The following is a 13,742-nucleotide window of genomic DNA, read 5'->3' on the forward strand; positions in this document are numbered from 1 at the left end:
GTTCAAAACTAAGTACATACTGTAAATGTAACAATGAAGTTAAGCTTATCAAAGGTGATTCATAACATTTGGATAATTACATAAACAAAGTTTTACTAGCAAAGAAATCACATTTACTCTCCTGTAGGGATTTTCATGAACCAAATTTGAGTCTGTCAGAACTTTATTGCTTCCCTTCTTAGTTTCCATTTTCAGGATGCATCTTTCCTTACAGCACAGTGTGATAACCAGCTCCACTCACTCTGAGTTAGGCTGTGGTGGAAAGCCGCTGAGGTAGATCCCGAGGTGGTTGTCACTCCAGCTGTGTCCGTCCCAAAGCCAAGCAGCTCCAAGGGAAACTGGAAGGGCACGGTCACAGGAACAAGGCCACCCAGCATCCCAAAAGGAGTTAACGGTGCAGACGTCACATTCTGACTGGTTACAGACAGGGGTGATGCCATGAGAGTCAGAGGTGAGGCGTTAGCCAGTAATGACGCTCCTGCTGTTGACTGTACAAAGAAAAGGACTACTTCAAGATTTTAAAGCTTTGAGTTGTATTCTTTAAGGAGATAAGAATAGACTATTTTATGTTAAGTGTGGCCCTATTAAGAAGTGCATTAAACTATTAACAAATATCCACTTATCCACCTAGGAGGTCTTCCCACTGTTCGTCTGCTAAGCAAGTACAATTATCTCAGATTCAGACATGACAGTATGGCTCATCTCTCATGTTGTTCTCATCAGCCTTGTGCACTGGGTCTACAGTCAGAATCTAATGCAATATCTTCTATTAGATTAGTAATATGGAATTATCAGATGTAGATCTGAAGTTCTCTAGAAGCACAGTATTACTCTCCCCTCTCCAAATCACATTCATTCCCCTAACATTAGAGCAGCTCATTCTTGTTTAACAATCTTTCCTTCACTATGCATATAGTAATTTTATATGCTAATGTTCAATTCTCTAATGATCTACTGCAAAACAGTTAGTATAGAAAGCATTTTGAATCAGACTCAAGCTTAGATATTTTAGATATTTGAGTTAAAAAGACTCAGACTGAAGAGGACTTCAAACCTATGCATTTACACAAGTAAGCCTTAACTAAAACCTAAACTTAGAAACATTTTAATGATCACATGAGCTTAAAATGAAGTCTCCTTGTGTTCTCCAATATCAACTTACAGTAACAGCAAAGTGATGAAAACTCCTAGCAGGGATAAAGTTTCTATTACCAGTTTTGGTCTTAAGGTGTTCAGATGAAAGCAGCTAAAGAAAGGTTAGTTGCTGCTTACAATAAACCACAATATTTTAAAACAGTAACCCTGTAAGTGTAAACAATTACAGATATGATATTCTTAGCAAGTGTTTGTATTGGTCGTCTTAGGAGCGACTGCTTCTGAAGATATACTCCATCCCACAGGTGGAAAAAAAAAGGGATTAAAAACTTCAACATATGCGATTATTCTCTTTTGCCTTTAAAAGTACTAATTTCACAATAAGCCTATGTACAAAAAATTACAACCATTCATCGTCTATGTAATCTTTACTGTGCAACAAAATAAAAGCCATACAATAATCTTCCAACTGTGGATTTGTAAAATGCCTGAAAACAGAAGGAAGTCTGTAACATGCTCTGCCAAGACCTTGCTTACTTTCTCAAAAAGAAAAGTTCAGCGATGGAAAGAGCTACCGAGAACGCCTTAAAAGAGTTGCAGTTCAGATGTTTCTATTTATCTCACCTATGATAGCACTTCATAAAAAGGGTTTATCCTGCTCGTCTAAATCTGAGTCACGAAGATCCTTAGAAGTCTAAGCCAGATTCTGCTCAAGAGTACTAATGGTAGGTAGAGCTTTTTAAGGAACTCACAAATGAGAATTGCTGAATTCTAGATTACTTTGGCTTTGTGTTCTTAAGATGTAACTTAATAGAGTATTCCAGAATAAAATTTCTGTGGAGCTACAGCATGTGTAAGCCTATATTCTGGTAAATAACCATGTCAATCAAAAGGGGAAAGGAGGGAAACATTTCTTGGAAGCTCTTCCTAGTTAGGAACATCTTTATTATCACATGAAATCATCTAGTCTGATCTTCAGTGTAAGCAGACCAGGATATTCTAAGGAGTAACTCGGGTACCATTCTCATCTTCTGACCGATTAATAGCATCTCAGATAGGAATTAAATCCCTAAACCTTTAATGGAAAGGAGATTCACTTTCAGTCCTATGCAAAGTTTTAAGAGGGGTAGCTAACTCCTTAATACATTGTACCTAACAAATAGTCTGGAACTGACAGCCATTATATCTTTAAGGCTAAATAAAGCCCTTTGTTATCACAAATCTCTTCCCCTTCAGTGTACTTTGACTGGGAGGTAATTTGATTCTAATCTTCTCTTGAATGTACTCCACTGACAAAGTCTCAGTCTGCACAGTAGCAACAGGCTTATTCCATGGTTTATTTTCCTTGCACTATTCTTCTGAACCATTTCTAGGTTATCCAAGTAGCTTCAGAAGTGTCAGAAAAACCCACGTGTAAAGTCACAATAATTATTTTCGTGATACCATATGCTGCTCAGTACCTCTAGCTGATTTCAGTCCTCTTATATACCAACACACCTTATTTTGCTGTATTACAGTATGCACTCATGTTATTTGATTATCTACCACACCCCCTCCAGTCCTCTTCAACATTACTGTCTGCCAAAATGCATTTTGTTCCCCAGGTGCTCTGTTTCTAAAAAAACATTACTTGCCTTTAACTACAGGAAGGTTTGCCAGAATTCTTCTCATCATCCAAACACAATACTACTTACTTCCCTCATCTGTCACCTTTAAGCACTACCACACCCATTTCACATTTTCTTCTATATCACAGCCATTGTATCCACTGGATTCTGTTGATTGCACCAGGAAGAATCAACTTTGCTCCCAGTCCATTCACTGTAGCCCCTTTTTTATCTCCTCCAGGCACCTTCCAGAATACCCAAACTGCACTGTATCTGGCTCAGCTCTTCTCTAGGCCCTCAGTGGTACCTCAGTAGCCCTTACACAGCATATGGGTTGTGGTTTCTTTAATTCAAAGTACCCCAAATAATGAGAAGGCTGTCTCGGAGCCTACATTTCTTGTTTACCATAACAGACAAGGTACAGTAGGATGAAAGACCACAGAAGTGTCTTGTAAAAATCATCTTCCTCCTGTTATTCAGCTGCATTAAGAAAAATTTGATAGCAAGCTAAATGATTATAAACCATTACTAAAAGCTGAGTATACATCACTACCATGCAATAGCTATGTACATTGTTCAGAAAAATACAAAGCTTTTCCATTTACTGTACACCAAGACTCTAATTTACAGCGATACAGCTTTTCTTAACTTTACTTAAGTAGTGAAGACTTCAGGATAGAGAGAGCAATAAAGACAGGGGAAAGCCTCAAATTAAAACCTCGGTAATTAAATCATTCCCAGTACAACTTGGGAAAGCAGGTTGTCTTCTGGGTAAGTCATAGGTTTGCACAACTTTTAGAACACCAGTATTTTCAAAATATTTGTTTTGTACGACTTGTTTTATCTCCAGTGATTAAGTTCTGCATAAGTGTGCTCTCTCAATTTCTAGAATATTTGTATATTAATGAGGTGTCTCATTCAGTTTGACTAGATCCTACAAAATAAAATACATATTTAATCATAAATACTACAGAAAAGCCCTCACAAGTGTTAATTTTAAATACAAGTCTTGCATTATACTCAAACCACAAGCAACTGAACTCTGGTTTTGCAAGTTAATCGTGAAACTTGGCAATAAATGTACCAAGACACCTTTTCATATGACCACCATCATTACAAATAGGTAAATATGCAAGAATACACAAATCCAGTAATGAAGAAAATACCACATCCCCTGAAAATATGGCCACACAAAGCTTACCTTTTCTAGTGCTCTTAAAAAAAGAAAACAAAAGTGAATTCTGTTCCACAGTATAGACCAACCAACATTTTACAGTGAGGATTCATTCCACACTGATCCTTGCATTTCACATCAGCTGGAAATACCTATTCACTAGTGCAAAATAGTTTCATCGGTATTAGCATTTATGCTCAGTAAAGTATAAACATTAAATTTATGACACATTTTCAAATCAAGATATCGCAAGAAAGAGTGAAATACTAAAGTTTAAGGGTAAACTCGTTAGATGCATACCTGCACGCTGGCTGTTACAACTGGAGACCCTGAGGCAGAAGATGGTCTGTGTGGAGTTGACAATTGTTTAGTAGCACCCTGTGTTCCACTTCCTGCTCCCCCAGACAGACTAGTCCTACTAGCTCCACTTGAGTTAAGGTTACTGCCTCTGCTGGCAGGTACATTCATTCCAACTCCACCCAAATTACTTTTACCAACAGTTCCAGAAGGAGAAGAGTTGGGCAATTTTGAAGAAGCCTGAGGGTTCTTTGCAGGCTGAAGGCCTGAGGTGCGATTAGAGGGCAGCAAATTCATTGTGGGAGACTGCCTGCTGATATTTACACCACTGGTCTGTTTATGAAGGGGGTTGTTGCTGGAGTGACTACTCTGGGAAACTAGTGCACTTGAACTGGAAGAACTGGGTGTTGTTGCAGGCCTGGGGGATGAGGTGGACTTGGATGAAAATTTAGGTGATGCATTGGGCTTGGGTGTCACAGAGGGCTTAGATGCAGTGGGCTTGGGAGAGGCAGCAGGTTTGGGAGAGGCAGCCATGGAAAAGGGAGGCTTGAAACCCTGGGAAGAAACTTGTGACACCATAGCCTTGGCTAAATAGTTACTAGAGGTAGAGGTGCTGGGTGTTGTCCGAGAAACCAGTGGGTGAGACACTTGAGAGCTGCTTCCAGATGAGGGATTAGACAAAGGCAGGCGATATACTACAGACTTATCTTGAGCCTTGATGACTGGTGATGAGCAAGACAGTTTGGGATTACTACTCAATTTCACCACTGGATTGGTCTGTGATTTACTAATAGTTGCTTGTAAAGGAGATACATATTTCTGCTGTACAGCTGAATGCTGGTGCACCTTTGTCACTTGTGATGTTGAGGAAGAACCACCTTGAGCCTCAGAAGATGATACCAAGATATTAGCATCCTTGGTTCTTTGAGAGGAGGTGGAAATAGCTGCTTGGGTCTTAGAGGAAGAAACATGAGTCTGTGAAGAGGAGGAAGCAGCTTGGATCTGGCTTGACCTCTGTAGTCCTTGCTGAAGTAGTTTGGCTGGCAAAGGCTCTAAGGAAACCTTAGGATTTTGAATTGAAGATCCAGCAATAAGGCCTGAAGAGATACCAGTGTGAACTAGGTCCTGGGGTTTCTTTGGTACTGGCCCTGTGTGACCAGCAATAAGACTTGATGAATGGGGTGTTTGAGTGGGCTCTACTTTCTTTGAAGTTGCCAGGGGCAACTTACTCATAATGCTTGCTAGTTTCTCTTCCCTCAGCCCAGGGCGAGGTCTGGATGTTGGTGTGTCTATGGTGGACCCAAGAGGTGATCCCTTGGCACCATTATTGATAACTGCCAGAGCATCAGAAATAGAGTCCAGTGAGGGTGGGTGGAAAGAGAGGTCTTCATCCAGTGAGTCATCCAAGCAGATAGTCTCTGGAGCTGGTGTGCAGCTAGAGCTGGCTGGGGTGCAGACAGGTGTGCTGGAACTCAGTAGAGTAGCACAACTGGAATTGACTGAAGACATACAGGTTTTCTGTTCTTTCTTTGGACTGGAGTCCTGAGAATGAAGAGATAAGAAAAGACAGGTTTAATAGCCTTTCTGGAGTAGATCTAAAGTCTTCTTTAGTGTAATACTATTATTCTGTAAATTCAGATGAACCCAAGATCTACTATTGAAATTTTCATATAAGATACCTATGATGTCTAGGTGTTGAAGTCCTGTGTGCTAATTCAGTATTTGTATTTAAAAACCTAGTGCTGTTGCTCCACATAAAAGAACCCCACATGATTAAGAATAATCAGTGCTGTGAAGAGCAGGGTAGGTAATCTGATCACTAGGTAAAATTGCTACTGAACTAAGACAACACCTAGTCGTGTCTAATGAGAATCTCTATCAACTTACTATGTTATCCTCCTAACCACACATTTTTCCATTGTTGCCAAATTTAATACACGCTGAAAGCAAACACAAAGCACACGTTTAAAAAAATGTGAAACTTTACTGGAACTAGTACCTCTTCATAGTCAATTTTTAAAAAACTAATATAGCTTTAAGTAACAAAGCTATACAGAAGTCTTTTGTACCACTTTCTTTTAAGTAATATACCACCAAGTCAATAAGCTCTTATAGCATTTCCTGATGGAACACTTCTGCCAGAATTTTTCTGGATCAGAGCCAGGAAACAGGTTGTATCAAATGGTCATATAAAATTAAGGTATCTAAATAGGCATTTACCTTCACTTTGGGTTTAGGGGCCAGAATTACCTTCTTCTTTGCCCTAAAACAGAGGAGATACATGCTCATCAGAAGACAAAAGAAAGGCAAGCCATTTTAGTTTGAACTGCTACCCTGATTATATCCCAATAAACTAGAAGGGTGACTACTGGAGTCCAGATTTAATAAAAAAAGATCCTTGAAATACAAAATGTGTTAAAATGTAGGGAGGAAAGAACAAGCACACTTTTAATCCTTTTTTTTTTGTCACGTATCTCTAAGTAAATTAGATGCAAAATTCCCTGAATTGCTGGTATAACTTGATATATATCAGGAGAGCTATTTTTTACTTTTCCGATTTAGAGAAACTTCAAAATATCAAGTCATTTCAGCCTCTTATAATCTTAAAAGTTTTTGTACTTAGCAGAGCTTTGTCTAAACTGAAGTCACCTATAATGGTTATATAATTTCACTTTACATTGAATGTTTTTGTCACAGAGAGGTATACTTTGTGTTCTCACTTATATTTCAAACCACATAAAAACAGTTGTCCCGTCCCCCCCCCCCCCCCCCCCCCCCCGCCCAAAAGAGTGGTTTCTTTGGCTTATCAACTGTGAAACAGTTGTATCTAACCTATGTTTGCTGCAATAAGGCATTTAACAAACTTCCAGGTTCTTTTGCACTGTGAGTGAACACCATAGCACCAACTACAGTTACACAAGCAAGGACAGCATTAAGGATTATGAGTCATCAGCTTCAACTTAGAAGTTAAGCATTTCACACCTTCTTTTCCCATTTCTATTTCTTCAAGAGGATCAACAGATTTACATCTTATAGGTCATTTATTCTCCTTTCCTAAGCAACTAGGAATATGCCTGGTTAAAAAAGACCTTAATGTAGGTGGACCATCACTCAGTTTTGCTATTATGTACAAGAATATCCTATGTTAATCATATTTATCACAAAGATTGCAATTTGGGCATTATTCAAAGTCATTTCTGGATGAATGTGAGCAGCTCCCAAGAGGGACATAGCGTTGTCTGAAAATCAAGAAGGTATAATTCAGCTAAGATAACACAGCCTTCTGTGGTTACAGAGATATTTATAAGAAAAAATGCACGAAGTACTGCAGTCTCCAAGTTCAATTTAATATGCTGCACCGCAAAATTAGAGGTATAGTGCTTTGAAATACTTTGAGTAAATGGAGTTAATCCAAGGATGAATATCCACTTGAGTTACCTAGCCACTTCATAACTGAGTTAAAATATAATGCCACAAGAACATTACAGTTACATGTCTAAATTAAAGCATAAAAAAAAATTTAACATTGGAAGTCTCTTCAAACAAAACCCAAAATATCTCCCTTTCTTCCCCTTCATTCAAAAAAGACAGCATGAAGATAGAAAAAAATGCTATGAACAACCTAAAGATACTAGTAAATTGTCGATGCTATACTCACGGAGCAGAAGTGAGGTGATTGTGAACGCTTCGGCTTTCTTTAAAAAGCATCCTAAAAGAGTGGTGAGAAAAGAAACATAAGGTGATTCTACAGGGATAATCCGCATATGACCACCAAATACACAAGTGTTCTTGAATTTGCAGAACCACCCTTTGATTATCTGTCCCCAAAGCAGCTAGTAGGTAGTTTGTCTGTACTGCTATCATGATGTTCCAAGGCAGCCATAAACAGAAAAATGCTAAAAAAAATATTAATTTCAAGTTTATATTTGAAATAACTCAGTAAATGGTCAAGCAGAAGTCAACAGAATGGAATATTACCTCCTTCAGCTGGACAGAAGAAATACATTTTTTCATCCTCTCTCCTCAAAGGCTACTGAAATATTTTAAGTATCAAATTAAGGTTTATTGTAAACTCTTCACACTATGTGTCCACACATTGATCATAGGTTTGGGTTTTGTGGTTAGTCTGTTGTGTGGTTGGTTTTTTTTTAAAGCACAGAGGAAAAAGTCAGAATACAGTAGCCAAGCTTGTTTCTAATTTTCTTCAGTATTTTGCATAGGCCATTGCGTATCATTTCTGTGACTTCAGTTACATTGGACTCACACATACATTTTACTACAGAGCCAACGAATGGCAAGAGTTGGTATGACAAATCTCAACACTACACATCCTTTTATTTTCATGTTATCAACTCCTGAGCTGACAAGTGGGAAGTGAAAATGATTCCTGACCTGTACCTATCCTACAGCTTGTTACCCAAATGCAAATAAATAGACAGCTAATGAAAACTTGGTCCCTTTCCCCCTTTCCAGGTAGGCAAACTAGAACAGACAAGGTTTTTGTACACCACTGCCATCACGCTAACACTGACCACATAATGAACAGCTGTTTAAACAAGAATTTTTCACCACTGATAACACATACTGTAGAGCTGCAATACTTACCAAAAAATTAAAGTATCCACAAATCTCATAATCTAGTAAGAAGACATTGACATCCTCTCAAGTTCCAATGCCTTACTTCTCAGATTCCACTTTCAGCTCCATTTTCACATTTTTTTCACCATACTAACCTCCAAATCTGTATTACAGTGCTCCCCATTAGTGACTACTGAATGCCTATGAAGAACATCATGGAGTAAAAGGAACATTCCTCATTACAGGTTCAATGTGCCACTTTCTGACCTACCCAGCTTCTCCAGAGTATTTCCCTCCCCAGCTCCTTCATGGTGCTTTGTCTATTCCTTAATCTTTTTCATTTGGGAATGAAAATCCAAAATGAATCCGAGGCCCCATTAATTTGTAGTATCATCCTTAAAGGTTCAAGACAGAAGTGTAACTACTACAGGAACAGAAGTCAAAGATAAGGTTCAAAGCAAGGACAGTGCAGTTTATGTTCCAAAGAAAGAACATGCTTGGAAAATAATCCCTCCGTTGCATACCTGTACTTAAGATGTAAAAGGTGGTGAGAGAGATCATTATGAGATTGTTTCTTTCTATCATGACTTCAACTGTGCTGTTTGACCTGCACAAAATAAATGTGCTGCAAGCCTACTTGCATGACCACTTCCAAAGATGATGAAACTCTTGGCATTAAAAGGAAACAGACTTCCTGTTGTTCCTGACACTTTTTTTTGAACATACACATATTTAGGTTGCAGGCTTTTTTCAGACATACATGGAATTAATATGCAACGCAGCTGCAAAAAAGTGGGTTATGTTATTTGAAAAGGCTTTGGGATCCTTTAGGACAAAAAGCATTTCTCTAAATCCATGAGTATCAGTAAAACAATCTCCTGGGGCAGAGTATAGAAGTTACATACTGAAAATTCGTGTGACAAAGGTAGTTGTGGTACACATGGACAAATGAATGAGGTGCAATTTAAAGCTACAATCAACACCTTACCTCATGCTTGTATACTAAGCTATGAGGAACATTAAATATAGTTAACTTTGAAAGAGCAAGAAATTTTTCCTCTGGGCTGAACCCACAAAGCTCTGGTACCATAGACCTACTCTGATAAGTAAGAATTCCTTATGAAATACATAGTCAGTAGGTCATTTTTTAACATTAAATGTGCAAATTTTTTTCTGATTTACACCGTTCCTTCTCACTTGAGGCCACGTATAAAGGTAAAAAATTATAAACCCTCAGCATGATAATCCCTACCCTCATATCCCTACAAAATGAGCATCCAACATAAAAATAACATGTGCTGTATTATAAGTTACCGCTGCCAGATTCCAGGAAATACTTGCTTCTCCTTTTTTCCATGCATAACTGTTTGCCTACAAATTACAATCTATCACTTCCTAAACCGAGAGCAGGGAAGCGCCTCCCTGTAAATACAGACAATTTGTATATCATTTTGGTACCAAAACTACCCAGTGGGTAAATCAAGTCCTGCTGATCAACAGAAAGTTCTGATCAGGCAGCTCTTTGGGTTTGTTTGGTTTTTTGTTGGTGGTTTTTGTTTGTTTGTTTTCTGTTTTGGGGGTGTTTTTTTTTGGGGGGGGGGACAGTTTGTTTTTGTTTTAGGTTTGTTTGCTTTTTGTCTTTTTGTTGAAACCACTTTTATAGATAGTTTAAAAGCTTATGGAAATTTTCAGCACACTTATCATACAGAAATGAGAGAACCATACGTGTTATATGGCTTTCAAATACAAAATTTTGTTTTACTTCTATGTATTCTTGGATGACCTCACACTATCACTTAGCTATTTCGCCACTATCATCAGTGATCTCCGTATCTGTTTTTAAGCTAAACTGGGACTCTGTCTCACCTACTTCAAAACCTCCATGAGAGATAACATCTCACTCATCAGCATACTTACTATACAAAATTAGATCCTTGAACAGAAATAAATCAGCTGTATGCCAATGTAAAACTTAATTTGTTCCTTTCATTACTATTTGTCATGGTTTAACCCAAGCCAGCAACTAAGCCCCACGCAGCCACTCACTCACCTCCCTCACTGTGGGATGGGGAGGGAATCAGAAGGGTAAAAGTGAGAAAACTCATGGGTTGAGATAAAGACAGTTTAATAGGTAAAGCAAAAGCTGCACGCACAAGCAAAGCAAAACAAGGAATTTATCCACTTCCCATGGGCAGGCAGGTGTTCAGCCATCCCCAGGAAAGCAGGGGTCGGTCCATCACGCCTAACGGTAACTTGGGAAGACAAACGCCATCGCTCTGAACGTCCCCCCCTTCCTCCTCCTTCCGCCAGCGTTATATGCTGAGGATGACATCATGTGGTCTGGAATATCCCTTCGGTCAGTTGGGGTCAGCTGTCCCAGCTGCGTCCCCTCCTAACTTCTTGTCGTCTGTCGTGTCCCCCGTCCCCGTCTCCCCCCCCCGTCCCCCTCCCCCGCCTGCTCACTGCTGGGGTGGGGTGAGAAGCAGAAAAGGCCTTGGCTCTGTGTAAGCACTGCTCAGCAGTAACTAAAACATCCCTGTGTTATCTACACTGTTTTCAGCACAAATCCAAAACACAGCCCCATACTAGCTACTGTGAAGAAAATTAACACTATCCTAGCCAAAACCAGCACGCTATGTCACAAGCAGCTTATTACAATCTCATTTTCTACGCTGACTATTCTAGGAAATATCTCAGTACAGTTATTTTTATAGCTTGATACAGATTTGACAAATCTACAATCAAGGTATTCTTAAGCAAATTGATTAGTATTGTTGTATTATTTAGCTTTTAGTTAGGTCAAGATTTGATGGGAAATTGTCTTTCACAATGGGTGCTACAGAAGAACTCATGTCATCTACATTTGCTTCTTTTCTTCCACTTCAGTGTGTTTGAAAACTTCACCAAATTTGAATTTAACAATGATTACTATTGCTCTCATTTTATTTTTTCCGCTTTGTGTGGTTGTTTCCTCTCAGTAAGTCAGGAGGAAGCAAGCGTTAAGTTTTCACTAAGAAACTGGCCAGCATTTTAACTGCAGCATCACAGAGCATCCCAATTGCACACAGGAAATAAAGAGCACAAACCTTAGTGTTTTGTGAACTCTGGTGTTGAAATTCCAGCTTTTCATCTTAAAGTCTGTCACACTGCATTATCAGACTGCTTACGACATATAGGCAAAACTACTTTCTATATCACTGTCACTTTCTATATTGCAGAAAGAACTTCCCAAGCAGTTAGCCCCGCCTCACACTTCCCCCTCAAATGAAGCATCACACACTGTGTTATGAACTTCAGTAAATTCAGACTCCAGCAGATGACAAAAGCAAATAGTTCTCCGAGGAAAACAGAGGTTTAAGCTCTCAGGCTTGCCAACAAGATAGAAAATTAATTTCTGAAAAACATTTTACTAAAATATTCCAGTTCCACTGACATATTTTGAAGTTTTAACCAACATTAATAGTACAGTGTTGAGACAAATGTATAACTATAACTAAGATCCAAGAAGTAGTTAACACCAAAATGAATAGATATATAAAGCAGGTATCTTACCTTGCCTGCATCCAGCCTTTAGGCCAAAGTGGTTTTACTTCTGTTTCCATAAATGTTTTGAGGTAATCTTCAGCAGACTGACTTCTATTTGGCTCTAGCTCATAGCATCCCAGCTTGATCTTGACAAGATTACACAACAGAGACCTGCAGAAAGAAACAATCCTTTCAGAAATCTCAGCAGAAAAAGGCTGAGAAATAGATGCACTGATGCTACACAGCTCCTTTCCACTGCCAGTTGTAGGAAGAGCTCAGTTCCAACCGCTTTTTTGGAAGTTTGCCACTGCACAGCTTTGCTACTACAACTGGTATGATGTGCCACTGTCACTTCTCCATTTCCAACAGATCATATGGCTCTTTTTTTTTCATCCTTACTATCATTTTGTAACTGGTTTTACATTTTCATTGTGGTTTCCTCATAGCTGAAACATCTTCTCTCACTTTGCTCAGAGTGACCTCTATCTCATTTGAGATGGAGAATGTCTGAAAGCAAGTGAAATCCATTCTACATTGAGTATGTCAACAGCAGATTCTTTCTGACAGGGCTGCTGTCCTTTACTGTCCTTAAAAAATATAGAAATGCACACAGTTAAGTAACATTGGCCTTTCAGAGCCTCTTGAATGCAAAAACCCAACAAATTTAAGTGTCATCTTTAAGTATGGCTCCCCTCCAGGTTAGTCCAAGCTATACTAGTTGGATATATTCCATGAAGCTTGCTTCCCTGTTGCCTTAGCATACTACAAAGACTCATCATGAGAAGTACACCAGCCCCTTTTAATACTATGCATCCTTGTACTAAAATTAGCTTAGATATTGCATGGGAAATTACCAATTTAGAAGTATCTGCTTGCTTAAAAGCCTATCTAGATTATTTAAATAATAGTAATCTTAGTTTTCGGTAAAATCTATTCTAGGAGACAGAACAGTGAGAATTCATCATTTCAGACAAGAATCTGTGTGGCTCTTGAGAGGTAACATAGAACTTGTGTTCAGAGGGGATGGGAGGGGTTAAGATTCATGAATTCTGGATGCTGGCTTGAAGAGGAAGAACTAGGAGGCTTGCCAAACCAGAAATGCCAATTTTGATGGTCTGCCCTACAGTGGCAGAAATCTTTACCACTCATTGGGTGACAGTGTTTTGTGACCTATTCCTAGAACGGTGGGAAGCAGGTGTAACTCTGCTTACACCTCTGTTCTTTGCTTAAAGAAGCCTGAAGTCCTAGGACCAGGAAAATTCTCATATATTTGGAAAAAGCAGATAAACAAGCAGTGAGTGAAAAAAAGGGTTGGACATAGGATGATCTTGCCTTTCAAGTTACAGAAAAGGGTGTTTTACCATTGCAGTGTTCTAGCTTGTCTGTTTAGCCCCAACACTCTCTAAAACTTCTGAGAATTATTATTTATTAAACAGTATCATGTAATAACATCCCCTTGGGGATAC

The 13,742-nt window shown here is 38.9% G+C and overlaps 1 protein-coding gene across 1 annotated transcript in view; it reads right to left on the bottom strand.

The window, feature by feature from the left end:
* UBN2 (ubinuclein 2) overlaps positions 1-13,742 on the bottom strand; it is a 57,623-nt gene that overhangs the window by 11,196 nt on the left and 32,685 nt on the right. Inside the window, exons 11-15 of the mRNA XM_075057766.1 lie at positions 12,304-12,447; positions 7,832-7,882; positions 6,394-6,436; positions 4,177-5,715; positions 242-488 (exon numbers count right to left, since the gene is read on the bottom strand). Coding sequence (XP_074913867.1) covers positions 242-488; positions 4,177-5,715; positions 6,394-6,436; positions 7,832-7,882; positions 12,304-12,447 — 2,024 coding nt within the window. The remainder of the gene's footprint in view (positions 1-241; positions 489-4,176; positions 5,716-6,393; positions 6,437-7,831; positions 7,883-12,303; positions 12,448-13,742) is intronic.

This window comes from Buteo buteo, chromosome 26 (assembly GCF_964188355.1).
Source record: "Buteo buteo chromosome 26, bButBut1.hap1.1, whole genome shotgun sequence".
NCBI classification, from domain to species: domain Eukaryota; kingdom Metazoa; phylum Chordata; class Aves; order Accipitriformes; family Accipitridae; genus Buteo; species Buteo buteo.